General features: G+C 44.9%; 1 protein-coding gene across 14 annotated transcripts in view; it reads right to left on the bottom strand.

Annotated features, from left to right (window-relative positions):
* TCAIM (T cell activation inhibitor, mitochondrial) overlaps positions 1 to 18,689 on the bottom strand; it is a 566,063-nt gene that overhangs the window by 276,067 nt on the left and 271,307 nt on the right. For 13 of the 14 annotated variants that reach the window (XM_078663911.1, XM_078663923.1, XM_078663917.1 and 10 more), the window contains one exon: positions 1,060 to 1,213. The exons of the other annotated variant lie outside the window; for it this stretch is intronic. In XM_078663911.1, the coding sequence (XP_078520037.1) occupies positions 1,060 to 1,213 (154 nt within the window). The remainder of the gene's footprint in view (positions 1 to 1,059; positions 1,214 to 18,689) is intronic. 14 annotated transcript variants of the gene reach the window in all.

Genomic DNA, 18,689 nt, shown 5'->3' with positions numbered 1-18,689 from the left:
CTCTCACTGTATAGCACTCCTAGGAGCACTGTATATACGCGCACTTCCTGAGACACTATAGATAGTAAATACCGCCACCGGAATCCTCACTACTTGCACCCTTTCCCTTCCTGCTTGAGTTCCCTTCCATCTTCGACCCTTCCGACCCCCCCCTCACTCTCTCTTCTACCCCATCACAACCAGGGTGTTGGTGTCACTGGTTAGTACTCGTGGTCAAGGACTAACTGCCCTGTCATTGTCTCTCTTTACCTCCGAGGACCACCGGACTACTGAAGACGGAGAAGAGGAAGACCCCCACACCTGCTCACCGCGGATCCCTGCTCCCTGACGACTACCTTCCGGATTCCCTCTCCATTCTTCTGTTTCCTCTGCCCCTACGTACTATAACTGTCAGTGTTAATAAATAGAGCTACAGATATTGCTCACTACATCCGGCCTCCAAGCCTGTTATTCCGGTCCGCCCATACCCAAAGCCCACAATTAGTTTATGTTGCTTGCTATTGGTCGCATTCAGGACCGCTTTATCTCTATTAAGCGCTATGACACCCTAACGGGTCACATTTGAGCTATATAAACCCCTAAATAAATAAATAAGGACCAGCCAATGTTAAGAATAGTTTCAACTGAGATACCCTAGGTCCCTCCATTCAGCCTCTGCCAAACTTGTGCATGTACCTAGGTTTCATCGCATGTCCTGGGGTAGCAGGAGCTTTGTGGTGGGAGTGGCTAAGGCCTGGAATATGCTTCCTTTGCTTAGCGTTTTGTAAGCCTTTGAAAACGTGGGTTTTCTTGGCTTAATATCTCCTTACAGTGTGGAGCATCTTTCTCCTTTTGGTTGGCATACTGCTAGTGCCAAGACGCTCTTTGGGTATTCGAGCGCTTTATAAAAATCATTACATAACATTTGTAACAGAAAAGATGAAGTCTTGAAATGTGGTGCCCTGACAACAGAGGTAAATGGCAAGTTTAGACAACATTGGTGGAATACTGAAAGGTGTAGAGTTCCAGACCAAGATCAAAATCCACCTCAGTGCACATTAAAAAGAAACATTAATTCACCTGGTGAGCCAACAGTATCCTGAACCTCTACTGACGTCTGATCGGTCTCTCGAACATAGAAGGTGAGTAGAGTTGGTATGTGGGTCCTATGTCCCGGCTTCTGCAAGTTTTCCAAATAGCCATTCAATCTCTTTAGGGAATTTTCATTGATTTCCTTGGATAAAAACAGATAAATCCAATTATTGGAAAGACCAAATCTCCAGCAGTTTAGTATATGGAAGCCTCAAAAAATCCTGCCAGATGTTTTTGTGCCTTGACTGAATAATAAAAAAAACTGCAAGTATACATATTAGGTTTAGTACCTGAAGCAGTGCATGTAGGCCTATGTCTGTTATCCACTTAAATTCTGTCCACCCACCTATTATTTAAATTTGATCAGTGGCTTCCTCTCAACTAGCCACTTAGTAATCTTTAGAACCAGGATGGAGGCCCAGTACAGAATGCGTAAACAAATACTTTGTTAAATTCTCCCACTAACCTGTGTGCACATTTGTATTGCCAAAGAACAAGTGGATCGATTCATAAATAAAAAGCCTAAGCTGGTCCTATCAAAGCAAAAGCTTGAGAAGACCTTAAGGATACACGGCAGAGAGCTAAAGAAACAGACTTAGATTAGGGAACTGAATTCTGGTGGAGTTGTGCTAGAGAACTAGAGAAGAGCATGTCTAGATTCACTCCACAGAAGTTAAAAAAGAGTAAGATATGCTAAGTACAGCCCCACACACCGTATCAAAGTGGTGGGAAATACATGGATTTGTTTATCTGTGGGAGTTTTATTTGTATTGAACTAGAAAAGAAAGCTTAAGTGATCCTTTGGATGCACTGAGAGTAGTTAGCTGGATCTGAGGAAGGGGGGCATACGATGATTTCAGATGCTCTTGTGGTCGGTGGTGCAGTGAAGGGTTACCTGGAGATTGTTCTATAGGTGGACACATATCACAGAGGGAAAACAAATGCTAGATCTGGTGGTATGGAAATAGAGAGGTTTAATGAAAGATTGTGAAATAGACAATGGTTGATATGTTAAATTAGAGGATCTATAGAAATATTGGGTGTGGGGGGATAAGCTAGCCACATTAAGTTGATATGTTTTGCTTATTTAGGTCAGGACAATATCAAACACTTATAATATAATACTTCAATAATAAGTTGGTTTGAAATAAGCAATGTGAATGTATGGTGTCATTCACATCTAAATTAGATATAGCCTTATCCAATGAAAGACAGACACATACATGCATATACAAAAATTGATATAAGCATAGATCAATAGATACCACAACACACACATAATTTACATTAATTTGTGCACTATTTCCAAGAAGTTAATGTGATGAAGGAAAAGCCACACAATCAAACAAGCACTGGCGTTGCCAATAGGTCTCGCAGTAGGAAAGTTGGAGCTATTACAATTGCAAATAACAAAGCCCTTTATGTTTTTAAAATGAAAACAAAAATAAAAGGCATTGTTATTTGCAATTGTAATAGCTCCAACTTTCCTACTGCGAGACCTATTGGCAACGCCAGTGCTTGTTTACCTGGCTGGGCTGGCTGTCCAGTAGCAGCAGGGCATCCAGTGGGGTCGGAGCAGTGGACGCCAGGCTCCCCCATCATGCCATGTAGATGCCCAGAGCAGTCTCCTCTGTTTGGAGCGTGGCTGTCTCGTGCATCAGGGTATAAATCCTGGTTAGAAACCATCGAGGAGGCAGCTAGCCTCGGTGCGTTTAACAAGTGTCTTTTGCAACACGGAATTTAAAAGAATTTGGGGAGGGGGGTGAATTCGGCCTAGCATTGGCATAAAGTGCATGACAAGAACCCGAAGGGTAGAAAAGAAGTATGGGTCTAGCCGAGAGAGTGATGGAAGACATAAAGGAAACGACCTGGAAAGAGAGAAGGAAAGACGAATTAAAACTGAAGACAAAGACAGGCAGAACGAGTTAGAGAGAAACCGGACAGGAGTAATGAGTTAAAGACAGCAGAAATGTCCAGCGAGGATGATGAGGGGAGTGATGAAGAATGGGAGAGCGGGGGATGGGTGCGCAGTGGAGTAGTGGCTCCTCCCTGGGCCTTGTCTGTTTGTTTAAAGTTCAGCATATGTTACCCTGGGGGCGGAGGTGTTCATGGAGTCCGAGGGGCCCTGACATGGGAGATAAAGAGATGTGGTTTGACCCTGCCCGGGCCGTGCGGAGTGTGTGTGTGTGTGCTGGGAGGAGGGGCGCTGCAGCCGGGCCTCAAGGGTCAAATATTAGAACCATGCGGTGGGGGCAGGGCAAGTCCATACAACTCTGCTGCTCTTAGATTAGAAATATACGGGCAGCTTGGCCAAGCGATGAGATCTGTCTAGTGTAGTAGAATGTTAAAACTGATTTTTTTTTGATGCATCGAGGTCGTTATAAAAATCAGTTCAGTCAGGCAGCCTGCATAGATTAACCAAGACAACCAGATAAAAATACAGGTAAAAAAGCCGAAGCCAGTCAAAAATAAAGACGCAGACAGAGATAGATGAAAATATTCAGATAGGAAGATAAAAAGATATTTGTCACGAGGACAGAAAACAAGAAAACGAGAAGCTGCGTTGGTGGAGTGAGCGCCGCAGCTGATCGGGGGTGTGCTGCGTGAAAAGAGTCGGAGAGAGATCCCAAAAGAAGTTAGGAGGTAATTGGCGTTTCTGGGAGAACTGTGCCGAGCGGGGGCAACACCATCTGGCAGGACTTGAGGAGTCTTCACGCTCTGGGCGGCGGAGCCCGGGTGTGGGCATGGCGCTGGGCTTAAAGGTGAGCCACGGACTGCGGGTGCGTGTTTTCCCTGCGCGGGTGTTGTGTGCATGCAGGGGGAGGACACATAGGGGACCTGGTATTTTTCGGCCTGCCCTGTTGCGCACCAAGTAGAAGAACAGCAAGCCGCGTTTGCTATTTAAATAACAATCTGCTGCTGCTGCTTTCATAACACTGGCCTTGATTGTCAATTGTGTGCAGTGTGTAACATCGATGTAAATCTGCTGCTGCTGCTTTCATAACGCTGGCCTTGATTGTCAATTGTGTGCAGTGTGTAACATCGATGTACATTAGGTATACGCTGATTTTGAGACTCCACTTACTATAACTCCGCTCCTTGTGACTGCAACCCCTTTCCTCTGCCACACGCTAACTCACAATGTATGGGTTGCCGGAGTAAGTTTGGGCATAACATCCAGTTGGGACAGTACAGTATGGGACACATTAATCTACTGATACTGCTTGCTGAAACACGAGCTGTTGTGTAATGTCACCAATGTTGTGCATTAGCTGGGTGGTGCGGGGTGCAGGAGCGGCAAAACAAGAGAAGCAAACTGAAAGTACGGCCGGCCTGCGGCCGGCCATGAATAATTAGGGGAGGAGAAGCCCTTTGGGAAACTGAAAGTACGGCCGGCCTGCGGCCGGCCATGAATAATTAGGGGAGGAGAAGCCCTTTGATGTGCTGTGCGGCCGGGAATGCGCGTGCTTGTTTGATCACGTGATTCACGTGAACTCAAACAAAAGCGCAGGAAGGAAACCCTTGGTTTGACGATGATTTTGGCTACTTGAATTCTCGCTCCCTCAATGCGCTTGCGCGCATTGTAGGTCACGAGACCTAAAAAAAACTAATTATCATATGCATTCTTCCAGTTTGGACACTGTTACAACATATCATGGAGCATGCTCCCTGATAAATGCTGCACATTCTTGAACGATTGGTGATTCATGGTGTTTTACTGAATCACAACACACCAGTGAAGAACCGGTACTGGCAAAGCTATTATGCATGCACATATCCTTTGTTGTAACTGGGTAGAAGAAAGAATGCAGATTACAGGAGTCACCAAAACCTTTGCATTGGAGCTGGAGTGATGGCTGTTTTAAAAGCATATTCACACAGTAAGTGTTTAATATTAAACTGGCATTTCTTTCCACCAGTAATTTTAACATTTGAGTAATATATACAGTTTAAATGCTTGTTTTACACTTGGTCATTAAGTTGATGCTGTTCTAAGCTTCTGATTGGAATTATTGAAGCCTGAGTGAGAGGTCTTACTTGAAGATGTGCAGACTCACAGAGGGGAGCAATCCACTGAATAATGACCGCCAGTGTGGTTGCGTGGTGTATAGGTCATTAATGTCACCCTACAGATCCTGCATTCACTGCAACTTCCTTATTTCTCCACAAAGGTGGGCAGCAAAGGCACCATGCTGCAGTTGGTGTCTTTTCAACCCCTCTTTGTGGAGAAATAGAGCAGCTGCTGAGAACAGAAGATCCTCCATGGAAGCCACAAATTCTGCCCTTTTGTGAGGGACAATGCACTTTAGCCTATGGTGCCAATAATACTTTTCCTGATTGCACATTTCTTCAGTTCTGTGTAGATCGGTAAAACTGCTGGGCATTCTCAAACATCCTGCTGTAAGGATGAAAACATCAATAAATGAAATAGACTACCACTCTAAGTTAAACCGTTGGGAAGGATAAAATTCCAGTGTTTTAACTTTGGATACTTGTACTCCATATTTTAATTGTAATTGCATTTATATAGCGCTTACTACCCCTGACGATGCATCAAATTGCTTTTCAATGAGTAGCACACTACTCTGGAACCCAAATTGGATTAGTGATGAATGAGTATAGGGAAATATGAAATGAATCTGATCGGTGTGAGTCTGTTAGTTGGATTGAAAAGGATAGTGACATCACATAATGTCATGAGTGATGTCATTTGAGATGTAATGAGTGATGTCACTGACCATGTCATGAGTGATGTAATATGTGACATCATCAGCAGTGCATTGCGGGCACGCGAGTTATAGTTAGCTCAACTAACTATAACAAGCGAATTTCTCTGGTTTTATATGAGTCAAATGTTCAACTAATTATCAATCAATATATACTTTATTCGGCATCAATACAATACCATAAACGTGCAAATTATAAAAACATTCAAATGACACAGTTATCACGCTAAGACGGTCACAACCCCAGTATACATGTACAAAACATTTTCTAATAAAAGCCCGTTCTCTAGTATTATTCTTATACAGGTAATTAATTAATAAAGTGTGTTAAAAATGGAATTGGCATCATCACTTAAAATATTAACACGTGCAAGATACAGCCTCCTAACAGGGAACACAATAAGTAATCATTTGTTTCATAGGTACCCTCACCCACACAATTCAATGTCAGGACCTTTAGCCTAGCGATACTAAGGTCAGTGGAATCACTCCTCTCCTCTGGTGTTTCTAAAACGCATTGCCGACCTTAAAAAGTTTACAGTACAAAAAAAAGATTAAAACCTCTGTAGACAATTTCAGAAACAGTAGAGCCACCTTGGTCTGCTTAAAACCAGCTTTTTTAAAAATACTTTTTAAAAACTGCTTCCTAGGGTGTGCATAGTAGGGACACAGTAAAACAAAGTGAAGGGTATCCTGCGGAGACCTTTGGTCGCAGCCGCACGGGCCTTTCAACTCTATAGTTTTAGAGTAACCTGCAGGCACCGCTAGACTATGATGTAACAGATTTAGCCTGAAGCGTGTCATTAAAAATCTGTCTTGGGCATTGTGGATAAAAGACAAATAAGGCTCAATGCCCAAGCAGGATTTGGTCAAAAGGTGCGCTCTCACAGAGGGTTTATTCACTTCTCTGTCTTCCCTGCGGTTGGCTACATGTTTCGTGAATACCATTTTGACATGAGCCTTATCCCTCGGTAAGAGTTTTATGGGGTTTTTAAAGAAATCTACACAACCCAGGGCTGACAAGGTTTCCCTCACATACTTCAGCCATGGAATGTTCCTCCCTTTGTCAAGTGCCAAACAGTCCATTATAATCTCCTTGGTTAGTGAGGCCTCGGGGTTGGTCCAAATCTTAATCCAACAGTTGATCGGTTTTAATTCTATTCTTTCTCTCACATAACTGACACCCAATTCCTCGTGAATGATAAACGACGGGGTACTTTGCGGGACTTTCAACAATTGCTGCAGGTATTTGTTCTCTTCATTTTGGACAATCTGCGGGTCAGTAAAACCCCAAACCTCACTACCGTAGAGTATTTTGGCACAGCACTTCGAGTTATAGAGTTTTAAAATTTGTTCCGGTGACCAGCAACCCAACCTGCGCGCAAAGTTCATAATGGCGCCGGTACAAGTGGTTAGGGAGCGACATTTCTCGTCTAGCAAGGGTTTAAAATTAAGACGGGTATCAAATAAAATCCCCAGGTAAGAAAATATCTGGACTCTTTCCAGGCAGTGGGCACCAATCATATATTTGTATTTCCTTTTCGGCGTTTTCCCCGCCTCCATAATATATGATTTGGAAAGATTAGCAGACAGGTCTAGACTCTCTATGAAACGGACAAAGCCGTCTATTAAGCGTTGTAGGCCTTGGAGGGGGGGTCCGCGCAAGAAGTACCGCGTCATCTGCGTAAAGCAGAACGGGGACCCCCCAAGTTCCTATCCTTGGAGAGTCCACCCCCAGGGCATCTAACGCTTACTCCAGACCATTTATATACAGGGTGAATAGAAAAGGAGCCAATATGCATCCCTGTCTTACCCCCCTTGAGCATGGAAATTGATCAGTCTAGCTCCCCTCCTCGTTATATCGGACCTGGGCGAAAGTGTTCCTATGTAGAGCTTTTAAGATGTTTACTAAACCCGGGTCTACGCGGAGAGCCCCCATGAGTGCCCACAGTTTCTTGCGGTTCACACGGTCGAAAGCCGCCGTCAAGTCCATGAAAGCCAAGTACACCATCCCCTGACTGGCAATGGTGTACTTGGCTGTCAACAGATATAAATTGAGGCATTGATCGGCCGTCGAACGTCTTGATCTAAACCCATACTGAGTGTCAGTGATTATGTGGTGTTCTTTCGCCCAATCCAGTAATCGGTTGAGAATTGCCCTACCTAAAACTTTCACTGTCACGTCAATGAGAGAGATGGGACAATAACACAATGGGCTGTCTGTTTCCCTTTTGAAAAATGGGTATGATAGTGGCTGTAGACCAGGATGCAGGCATACCCGACTCTACTGCAGCATTAATAACTCTGGTCAGAAAAGGTGCCCACAGTTGTACCTGACTCAAGAAAAGGTCAGGGGGGAACCCGTCGGGCCCTGGATCCTTATTCCTTGTCAAACCCTCGATGCCCAACAACAAAAAGACCCACTCCAACGGCGTACGTCTGTATCAGTGACTCAAGGGGGGGTGTTCAAAAAGTCCCACTCCCCACCAATCTCTTATCTGTTTTTTAAGAGAAACAATGCACTGTTCTCCGCCAACGTATAAAAACCTGTTCTCCCGGGCAACACACAAGAACCCACACGTACGGTGCACCAGAATATCAATGGTCACCCATAAATCCACACCCTGCGTTGGACACTGCTCCTAATAGAGCAAAAAATGTGAAAGACGCAAATGACACCTCACGGAAACACCACCATCGGGGTAACTGGTATATAATTTCCAGACAGGCCCCTGTCTCATCATCGGTTGTCACTTGCGTCTTAAAGAAAAATAAGTGGAAAGGAAAGAGGTGTCCAAAACAAACAACATATACAGTGACAAACTAGTGAAGGCGCGGAAAATATCTGCTAGTGACGAACACATACACGAAAATAATAATAATAAAGGAGTGCATAAAAACACACAAGGATCCGTCCCTTACCCAATTTTATTCATAGGGCGGAGATTGTGTGCTATTTAAAAAGGCTGGTAGTTAATCATGCCTACCACAACCTGCTGCCAGTGCCGACATGTTTCACTGCTATGTTACATTAAAGCAGTTTCCTCAGGGCTGCACTCGGGAGCTGTCACTTCACTATTTTGGACACTAGTTCTGTAGCGTGCTGCCAAGAGAGAACAGGTGAAAGAACCTATTAAAAACATGTAGACCTAAGCCAGGCAAGAAACGCATACTGGATGCATTGAATGAGGTAAACTGTGAGGTGTAAAGTATTACCAGGGGGCAGCCAAGCCACTCAGACCGGCCGCTCCTGTTTCTTCAAAGGTAACAGGCACTTCCCACGTAAGTGTGTTCCTTATTGCTCCAGTATAGAATCTGTAAAAAGCGATTAAGTACATGGATTTGTATCATGTGCAGACAGGGATATTGTTTTGCTGTCTAATGGCTTGCACCAACACACACCGCTAGTTGCTGTACTGGCTGCCCTATCCACGGCAAATCTTTGTCTGATGTTATAGCCGCTGCCATTGCACATATATCAAATCCCTCTTGTGGCGGTCTGAAAACGCTATCGTCCATATAGGTAAAGATGCCCTTACAATGTAGACTCCACTGCACCAACGTAAAATACAGTGCCCACCACTTCGAAATAATATGATACTTCACAGCGTTAGCGTCATCTACGACCCACACACCACACACTCCTCATAGCCATATTACTTCCCTGTCCGAATCTCTCATGGGCCTCCTCTCACCGTGACGTGCCAGGAAGACGCCTTTCCTCAGCCGTCCGGAAGGTACAACCATAGAGTCTACAAGTACACGGTGCCGGCGGGACAATGCCCCTCAGCGCGTACCACGTGATAACAGTACTACGTGGCGGCCATCTTAGCCTAGTCAACAGTAGCGACCATACCTATGTGCCTGCATCTGTAGAGAAAAGCTGCGTCCTCACAGGAATTTCAAAGAGTCCAAACATTGATGGTTTAATATACAACTAACCCACCGGGAAATGGGTGTAATGAAATATACTGTATAAAAACCCAATACACAATTTTTTGTAAAGCAGGATTCTAAATCAGTGAGTTCAAAGTAAATAATGTTAGGTGAATGCAAGAAAAATATGTTTCAGGGGAAAACAACTCGCTGCTCAGACATGTCTAGACGCGTGTACTCCCCTCCATGCCTCAACACTGTCAGTAGAGGAATGGCATTCACATCTCACCATATAACCAATGACACCCATGTGTCCTATAGGGAATGTATGGCAGGGCCATCCGATGTCACTCCACCCCCACACTCATCCCCACCGGGTAACATTAGTTATAATCGATATTGTGTTATACAGGTCAAACAAACTCTGAAAGTTCAGGTTAAATTTACAGTTTGATGCGGTTCCATTCTATAATCTCGTTGAGGCCCGTTCTATCTGTTTTCTCATTATAAATCCAGCGCGCTTCCTTGGCTAATAAGATCTCCTCAATATTTTGAGGGGAACCCCGGATCTTCTCAAGGATAGTCCACTGGAAGGTGTGTTTCAAAGAAAAACAGTGTTGGACCAATCTCGTTGTTAATTTAACAGCCCTGATGGTACTCAAATGTTCTTGTATACGTACTTTAATTTTTCGACTGGTCAGACCAATATATTGTAAACCGCACTGGCATGTTAACCTATATACAACTTGTGTGGAGTTACAATTGCTAAACTGATTGTGGAACCACTCCTTGCCAGATGTCAGTGTCACACTTTTGCTCTTTCTAGTCAATGGGCAAACCGAGCATGTTCCACAAGGGTAGTGGCCTTTAGGTATAGTGGAATTGTGATCAATTTGTGTAGAGGGGGCCCTCGAGTGTACGAGTTTGTCTTTAAGATTGCTCGCCCTCTTAGAAGCAAATCTAGGAGGAGGCATATTGAAGTTGCTATCAGACAAAATCGACCAGTGTTTACGGATGGACTGCCGGATTCTTGTAGCCATGGGGTCAAACGTCATAACCACAGGTACACATTCATCCCTCTGTTTGACTGTTTTTTCTAAAAGGGCACTCCTTGGTGTATTAAGTGCTCTCTTTTTCGCTTGTTTCACCGTCCTGGTCGGATAGTTCCTGCTGGTTAGTTTAGCCATCAGTGTTTCGGATTGTTCAAGGAAAGTGTTGGTACTTGAACACTTACGTCTGTATCTCAGAAATTGCCCCACAGGCAAATTGTCCCTCAAAGCCCTGGGGTGGAAAGAATCGTACAACAACAAGGAGTTCCTATCTGTGGGTTTTTGATGTACACAGGTGTTGATGGTGCCCATATTATGCTCGATATCCAAGTCCAAGTACACTGCCTTGTGTCTATCATATGTCCAAGTGAACTTGAGGTTGCCATCTTGGACATTTAGCCAGTTGAGGAATTCTAAGAGACGTTCCTCTGTTCCGGTCCAAATACAGAGCACGTCATCTATATATCGTTTCCAGAGCCTGAGCTGGCTCTGGAATGGGTTGTTATTATGATAGATGACGTGCTCCTCGAACTGTCCAACATAGATACACGCTATGCTGGGTGCCATGGTCGCCCCCATTGAGGTCCCAGACACCTGGAGATACAGCTGATCTTTGTAGCTAAAGTAGTTTCTGGTAAGAGCTAACTCTATACACTGCAGCACAAATGCCTGAGTGGTGTCATAGAACCATTCCTGATTTCCCAGGGCACGCGCTGCTGCTACCAGCGCTGCGTCCTGGGGAATACAGGTGTACAGTGATTCAATATCAATGGTGACAAAGAATTCATTAGCTGGGTCATATTGAATGTCCTCAAGTATGTTTAAGATGTCAGTTGTATCCTTGACAAATGATTTCTGGGTAACGACAGACTCTCTGAGGAAGTAATCTGCATACTGGGAAAGTGGTTCCAGGATCGATTGAATCCCTGCGACAATAGGGCGCCCCGGGGGAAGGCGTTGGGGCTTATGGATTTTAAGTAAAATGTAAAAAGACGGAGTCCTGGGGTTGGTATTCACAAGGAACTCCGCCTCTTTAGCTGTAATCCATTTCCTTTCCCTGGCTACTCCGACCATGTCGCGGATGATCTGCGACAATTCCTCCACAGGATCCCTATTAAGTGGTCGATAATTGGTCCTTTCATTGAGGAGGCGTAAAACCTCAGCCTCATAGTCGGTTGTATTTAGAAGGACAATCGCCCCGCCCTTGTCGGCTGACTTTATGGTTATCTCAACGTTGTTTTGTAGGCTTTTAATGGCTTCCCAATCTTCTCTTGTCATGTTCTTACGATTATACTGGCCCTGGGACTGTTCAATTTTTTCTATGTCTTGTAGAACCAGGGATTCAAACACCAACACTTCCGGGCCTACCGCTGAGGTTGGTGGACAAAATGTGGAAGGTTTTCTGAGATTAGAAGTGTAGGTGATGTTTTCAGGTTGTCTGTTGTCCTTGAAAAACTTTTTAAGCTTAATTCTCCTCATTGTCTCATGGAATTCGATCCTGCATTTAAATGCATCGTGATTTGGCGTGGGGACAAACCCCAGGCCTTTGTTGAGTACTCTTCTTTCACTATTAGTGAGGACATGATCCGAGAGATTGACTACTATGTCCCCCCTCATTTCTGAGTCATCCCTCTGCTGCGAGTCTGCCTCGGTGAGAACGTCTGCCATTGTTGGCGTTGTTGGTTCGGCTGGTTGTTTTGATTTCCTCTGCCTCTTCCGCCACTTTGACCGCCCCCCCTGTTGGTGGGTCTCTGGCCCTGGGCTAAAAAAGACCTAAGAAGGGCACCAAGATCTTCACTGCTCTGATTTTGTTGCTGAAACCTCACTCGGTTGCCTTGAGGTGTGTCTTCTTCCTCTTCACTCGATGTATTATCGAACGTCCACTGTTTGGGCGTCCGTCTAGATTGTTGCCTGCCCCCTCGACCTCTCTGTCTTCCTCCAAAGGCTTGTGGCTCTTGCGGTGTTGTATAATACTCGTCCTGCACGTAAGGAAACGCCCATTCGTGCGAATATCTCTCTAGGTTGCGAGTGAGGCCCTTCAGCTTTTGAGTGACCATGTAGTTTCTGTATTCAGAAAGGTCGTCCTGGATTCTTTGGAGCTGTTCCTTCGTATCTACCAAGGTGGTATCTCTCTGTATAGATTCTTCCAAATCCAGGATTTCTTTAAACAACTCCTCACTGAGCCACTTCGCGGTGCTGATAATCAGAATCAGCCAGTCTCTCGTGCACTTATTAGCGATGAAACTCCAGTCAACCCTAAATCTACTATCATCTAGGAAGATGCGGGGCTCTATTCTCACCAAAAGACTGGCTGGTGCTGCGCCTGCCGTGTAGTATTCAGTCATAAGCGCCCCATGAAGCGCAATTCTAACCTGCTTCTTTTTAAGCGTGCTGAGCTTTTCCCATTCTTCCCTCGCTTTAGTTGTACTCAACAACTGATTATCAGGTAACAATGAAGGTCCTGCAAGGATCGCAGCTATTTGTTCCTCTGTAAAGGCTAGGCAATTCCTATCCATTGAAAGGTAATGGCATGCGTTATCTACCACACAATAGGGGGAACCCAGAGTACAGACGACCAATAATCTAGGGATCCTCAACCCCACACTCACTTGTCCCAGTAATCCAGCTCCTAGCCAGTCACACTGTCTACATGTAAAGATTATAAAAACAGGGGTTTAATAATCCTCCCAAATTAAGGAAACCACACTCTCACGGCTGAGCCGCCGTACTAAGTATTCAAGAAATATAGGAGCATAGAGGGATAACGGAGCGGGTCGCCCTCCACTCAAAATCTACACAACAACAAAAAGACCCACTCCAACGGCGTACGTCTGTATCAGTGACTCAAGGGGGGGTGTTCAAAAAGTCCCACTCCCCACCAATCTCTTATCTGTTTTTTAAGAGAAACAATGCACTGTTCTCCGCCAACGTATAAAAACCTGTTCTCCCGGGCAACACACAAGAACCCACACGTACGGTGCACCAGAATATCAATGGTCACCCATAAATCCACACCCTGCGTTGGACACTGCTCCTAATAGAGCAAAAAATGTGAAAGACGCAAATGACACCTCACGGAAACACCACCATCGGGGTAACTGGTATATAATTTCCAGACAGGCCCCTGTCTCATCATCGGTTGTCACTTGCGTCTTAAAGAAAAATAAGTGGAAAGGAAAGAGGTGTCCAAAACAAACAACATATACAGTGACAAACTAGTGAAGGCGCAGAAAATATCTGCTAGTGACCAACACATACACGAAAATAATAATAATAAAGGAGTGCATAAAAACACACAAGGATCCGTCCCTTACCCAATTTTATTCATAGGGCGGAGATTGTGTGCTATTTAAAAAGGCTGGTAGTTAATCATGCCTACCACAACCTGCTGCCAGTGCCGACATGTTTCACTGCTATGTTACATTAAAGCAGTTTCCTCAGGGCTGCACTCGGGAGCTGTCACTTCACTATTTTGGACACTAGTTCTGTAGCGTGCTGCCAAGAGAGAACAGGTGAAAGAACCTATTAAAAACATGTAGACCTAAGCCAGGCAAGAAACGCATACTGGATGCATTGAATGAGGTAAACTGTGAGGTGTAAAGTATTACCAGGGGGCAGCCAAGCCACTCATACCGGCCGCTCCTGTTTCTTCAAAGGTAACAGGCACTTCCCACGTAAGTGTGTTCCTTATTGCTCCAGGATAGAATCTGTAAAAAGCGATTAAGTACATGGATTTGTATCATGTGCAGACAGGGATATTGTTTTGCTGTCTAATGGCTTGCACCAACACACACCGCTAGTTGCTGTACTGGCTGCCCTATCCACGGCAAATCTTTGTCTGATGTTATAGCCGCTGCCATTGCACATATATCAAATCCCTCTTGTGGCGGTCTGAAAACGCTATCGTCCATATAGGTAAAGATGCCCTTACAATGTAGACTCCACTGCACCAACGTAAAATACAGTGCCCACCACTTCGAAATAATATGATACTTCACAGCGTTAGCGTCATCTACGACCCACACACCACACACTCCTCATAGCCATATTACTTCCCTGTCCGAATCTCTCATGGGCCTCCTCTCACCGTGACGTGCCAGGAAGACGCCTTTCCTCAGCCGTCCGGAAGGTACAACCATAGAGTCTACAAGTACACGGTGCCGGCGGGACAACGCCCCTCAGCGCGTACCACGTGATAACAGTACTACGTGGTGGCCATCTTAGCCTAGTCAACAGTAGCGACCATACCTATGTGCCTGCATCTGTAGAGAAAAGCTGCGTCCTCACAGGAATTTCAAAGAGTCCAAACATTGATGGTTTAATATACAACTAACCCACCGGGAAATGGGTGTAATGAAATATACTGTATAAAAACCCAATACACATTTTTTTGTAAAGCAGGATTCTAAATCAGTGAGTTCAAAGTAAATAATGTTAGGTGAATGCAAGAAAAATATGTTTCAGGGGAAAACAACTCGCTGCTCAGACATGTCTAGACGCGTGTACTCCCCTCCATGCCTCAACACTGTCAGTAGAGGAATGGCATTCACATCTCACCATATAACCAATGACACCGATGTGTCCTGTAGGGAATGTATGGCAGGGCCATCCGATGTCACTCCACCCACACTGCCATACATTATTTACTTTGAACTCACTGATTTAGAATCCTGCTTTACAAAAAATGGTGTATTGGGTTTTTATACAGTATATTTCATTACACCCATTTCCCGGTGGGTTAGTTGTATATTAAACCATCAATGTTTGGACTCTTTGAAATTCCTGTGAGGACGCAGCTTTTCTCTACAGATGCAGGCACATAGGTATGGTCGCTACTGTTGACTAGGCTAAGATGGCCGCCACGTAGTACTGTTATCACTTGGTACGCGCTGAGGGGCGTTGTCCCGCCGGCACCGTGTACTTGTAGACTCTATGGTTGTACCTTCCGGACGGCTGAGGAAAGGCGTCTTCCTGGCACGTCACGGTGAGAGGAGGCCCATGAGAGATTCGGACAGGGAAGTAATATGGCTATGAGGAGTGTGTGGTGTGTGGGTCGTAGATGACGCTAACGCTGTGAAGTATCATATTATTTCGAAGTGGTGGGCACTGTATTTTACGTTGGTGCAGTGGAGTCTACATTGTAAGGGCATCTTTACCTATATGGACGATAGCGTTTTCAGACCGCCACAAGAGGGATTTGATATATGTGCAATGGCAGCGGCTATAACATCAGACAAAGATTTGCCGTGGATAGGGCAGCCAGTACAGCAACTAGCGGTGTGTGTTGGTGCAAGCCATTAGACAGCAAAACAATATCCCTGTCTGCACATGATACAAATCCATGTACTTAATCGCTTTTTACAGATTCTATACTGGAGCAATAAGGAACACACTTACGTGGGAAGTGCCTGTTACCTTTGAAGAAACAGGAGCGGCCGGTATGAGTGGCTTGGCTGCCCCCTGGTAATACTTTACACCTCACAGTTTACCTCATTCAATGCATCCAGTATGCGTTTCTTGCCTGGCTTAGGTCTACATGTTTTTAATAGGTTCTTTCACCTGTTCTCTCTTGGCAGCACGCTACAGAACTAGTGTCCAAAATAGTGAAGTGACAGCTCCCGAGTGCAGCCCTGAGGAAACTGCTTTAATGTAACATAGCAGTGAAACATGTCGGCACTGGCAGCAGGTTGTGGTAGGCATGATTAACTACCAGCCTTTTTAAATAGCACACAATCTCCGCCCTATGAATAAAATTGGGTAAGGGACGGATCCTTGTGTGTTTTTATGCACTCCTTTATTATTATTATTTTCGTGTATGTGTTGGTCACTAGCAGATATTTTCTGCGCCTTCACTAGTTTGTCACTGTATATGTTGTTTGTTTTGGACACCTCTTTCCTTTCCACTTATTTTTCTTTAAGACGCAAGTGACAACCGATGATGAGACAGGGGCCTGTCTGGAAATTATATACCAGTTACCCCGATGGTGGTGTTTCCGTGAGGTGTCATTTGCGTCTTTCACATTTTTTGCTCTATTAGGAGCAGTGTCCAACGCAGGGTGTGGATTTATGGGTGACCATTGATATTCTGGTGCACCGTACGTGTGGGTTCTCGTGTGTTACCCGGGAGAACAGGTTTTTATACGTTGGCGGAGAACAGTGCATTGTTTCTCTTAAAAAACAGATAAGAGATTGGTGGGGAGTGGGACTTTTTGAAAACCCCCCTTGAGTCACTGATACAGACGTACGCCGTTGGAGTGGGTCTTTTTGTTGTTGTGTAGATTTTGAGTGGAGGGCGACCCGCTCCGTTATCCCTCTATGCTCCTATAGTTCTTGGAAACCCTCGATGCCCGCCTTTATCTCGCCCAATGAAAAGATTATGTGTCCCGCAGTCTCGCCACCTTCCTCAACTACTATGTAGTCCTCGGTCATACCATTATGGTATAGGCCATTAAAGTGCCCGTACCAGGATTCTGGCAAGATGTGGTTTGCTATCTTGGGATTGCTGTCCTCTTGGAAGCAGGGGTCATTAATAACCGTCCAGAAGGCAGTCATGTTCTTAGTCTCAGCCGCTTCCCTCAGATTCTCCCAGGCCTGCTGTTGCAAGAAGATTTTACGTCGCTTAACTGCCTGCTTATAAAATGCTCGACACGTGGACACCCTTTTTTATGTCCTTAGGGACTGTTTTTAGAGCTCGCTTAAGCTCTTTCGAGGTCAGAGAGCAATCACGATCGAACCACCTAAAATCCTCCTTTCCTTTTCTGGCGGGTTTAGTTCTAAGTAGACTATCAATATGCTTAGTGACGCCTTCAAAGGCTTTGACCAATTCTGCCCCGTCCACCGTTGGGTTTAGGCACTTCCACACATACTGTTGTTCATCCCCCAATAAGGCTCTATAGAAGGCTTCACCATCTGCGTGACACCATCTAAGTCTCCTCCCTTGATCGGTGGCTGATAGAACGCCACTCTCCCCTGTACGGGCACGGTGCTTGGTTGAATTTGGGTCCCTGAGCGACATGACCAATGGGTTATGGTTGCTAAAAATGCTTAGCTGTATCTAAAACCCTAAAATCCCCCCCTTTAACGTGTTGGAAACAAAAATAAAATCAATGAAAGAAACACAGCCTCTACCTTTAAAGGTCGGATGGACCAGGCCACTCTCCCCTACTTTAATCAGGTCCATAGTGTGTGTGAGGGCATAGGTTCCTAACAACCTATTTAACTCCTTTCTCTCTGTTGTGTGCTCTACATGCGGGCCCTCTTACAGTGGGCGAGAAGACCAGTCCCCTGTTCTAAATTTCACGTTTGGGCACAGGTGACAGTTAAAGTCGCCGAGTAACACCAACTGATGCGCCCGGTCCCCCTGGTCGTGTATCCCTGCTAGCCGGCTCTCCAATTCCTTCAGTCTTACTAACTATAAAGTCCCTGAAACCTATGTTTTTTTTGTGAATTTCTAAGACTTTAAAAATTATGTGATGTTTTATATCTTCTCAAAAAAATATGTATTTTTTTTTGGGAGGGGCGGGGGGGGGGGTAACTGCACTCCCAAACCGGTAGCATACCAAGCTCCATCACCACACATATCCTATCCGCCATATTGCTAAACTCGTAAATGATGCGCATTTCATATCCGACAACTTCGTGTCATCACGTCCTGCGTAACATCATATACGCATGAAGTCACCCCAGGTGCTACTTTGGCATCCGACGGGTACGCAGTACCAAGCCACACGTTACGTCATGTACCTATGGGTTCGCACCCGCTGCGCTTTGCGTATGCGACGAGCACATGCTGCCAGGCCCTGTGTTACATCACAGATATATAGCATCGCGCCGGGTAAGCCATTCGCCCTTTTTTTTTTTTTTTGGGTCTCAAAAGTATATCTAAATAACTTTAAACAGTATATGAGAGCAAGCAATAATCTAAAATATTTTAAACATTTATATATTTCTAACTGAAAAACTTATA

This window comes from Lissotriton helveticus, chromosome 10 (genome assembly GCF_964261635.1).
Source record: "Lissotriton helveticus chromosome 10, aLisHel1.1, whole genome shotgun sequence".
NCBI classification, from domain to species: domain Eukaryota; kingdom Metazoa; phylum Chordata; class Amphibia; order Caudata; family Salamandridae; genus Lissotriton; species Lissotriton helveticus.
This window is presented reverse-complemented; position numbering and strand designations above follow the sequence as displayed.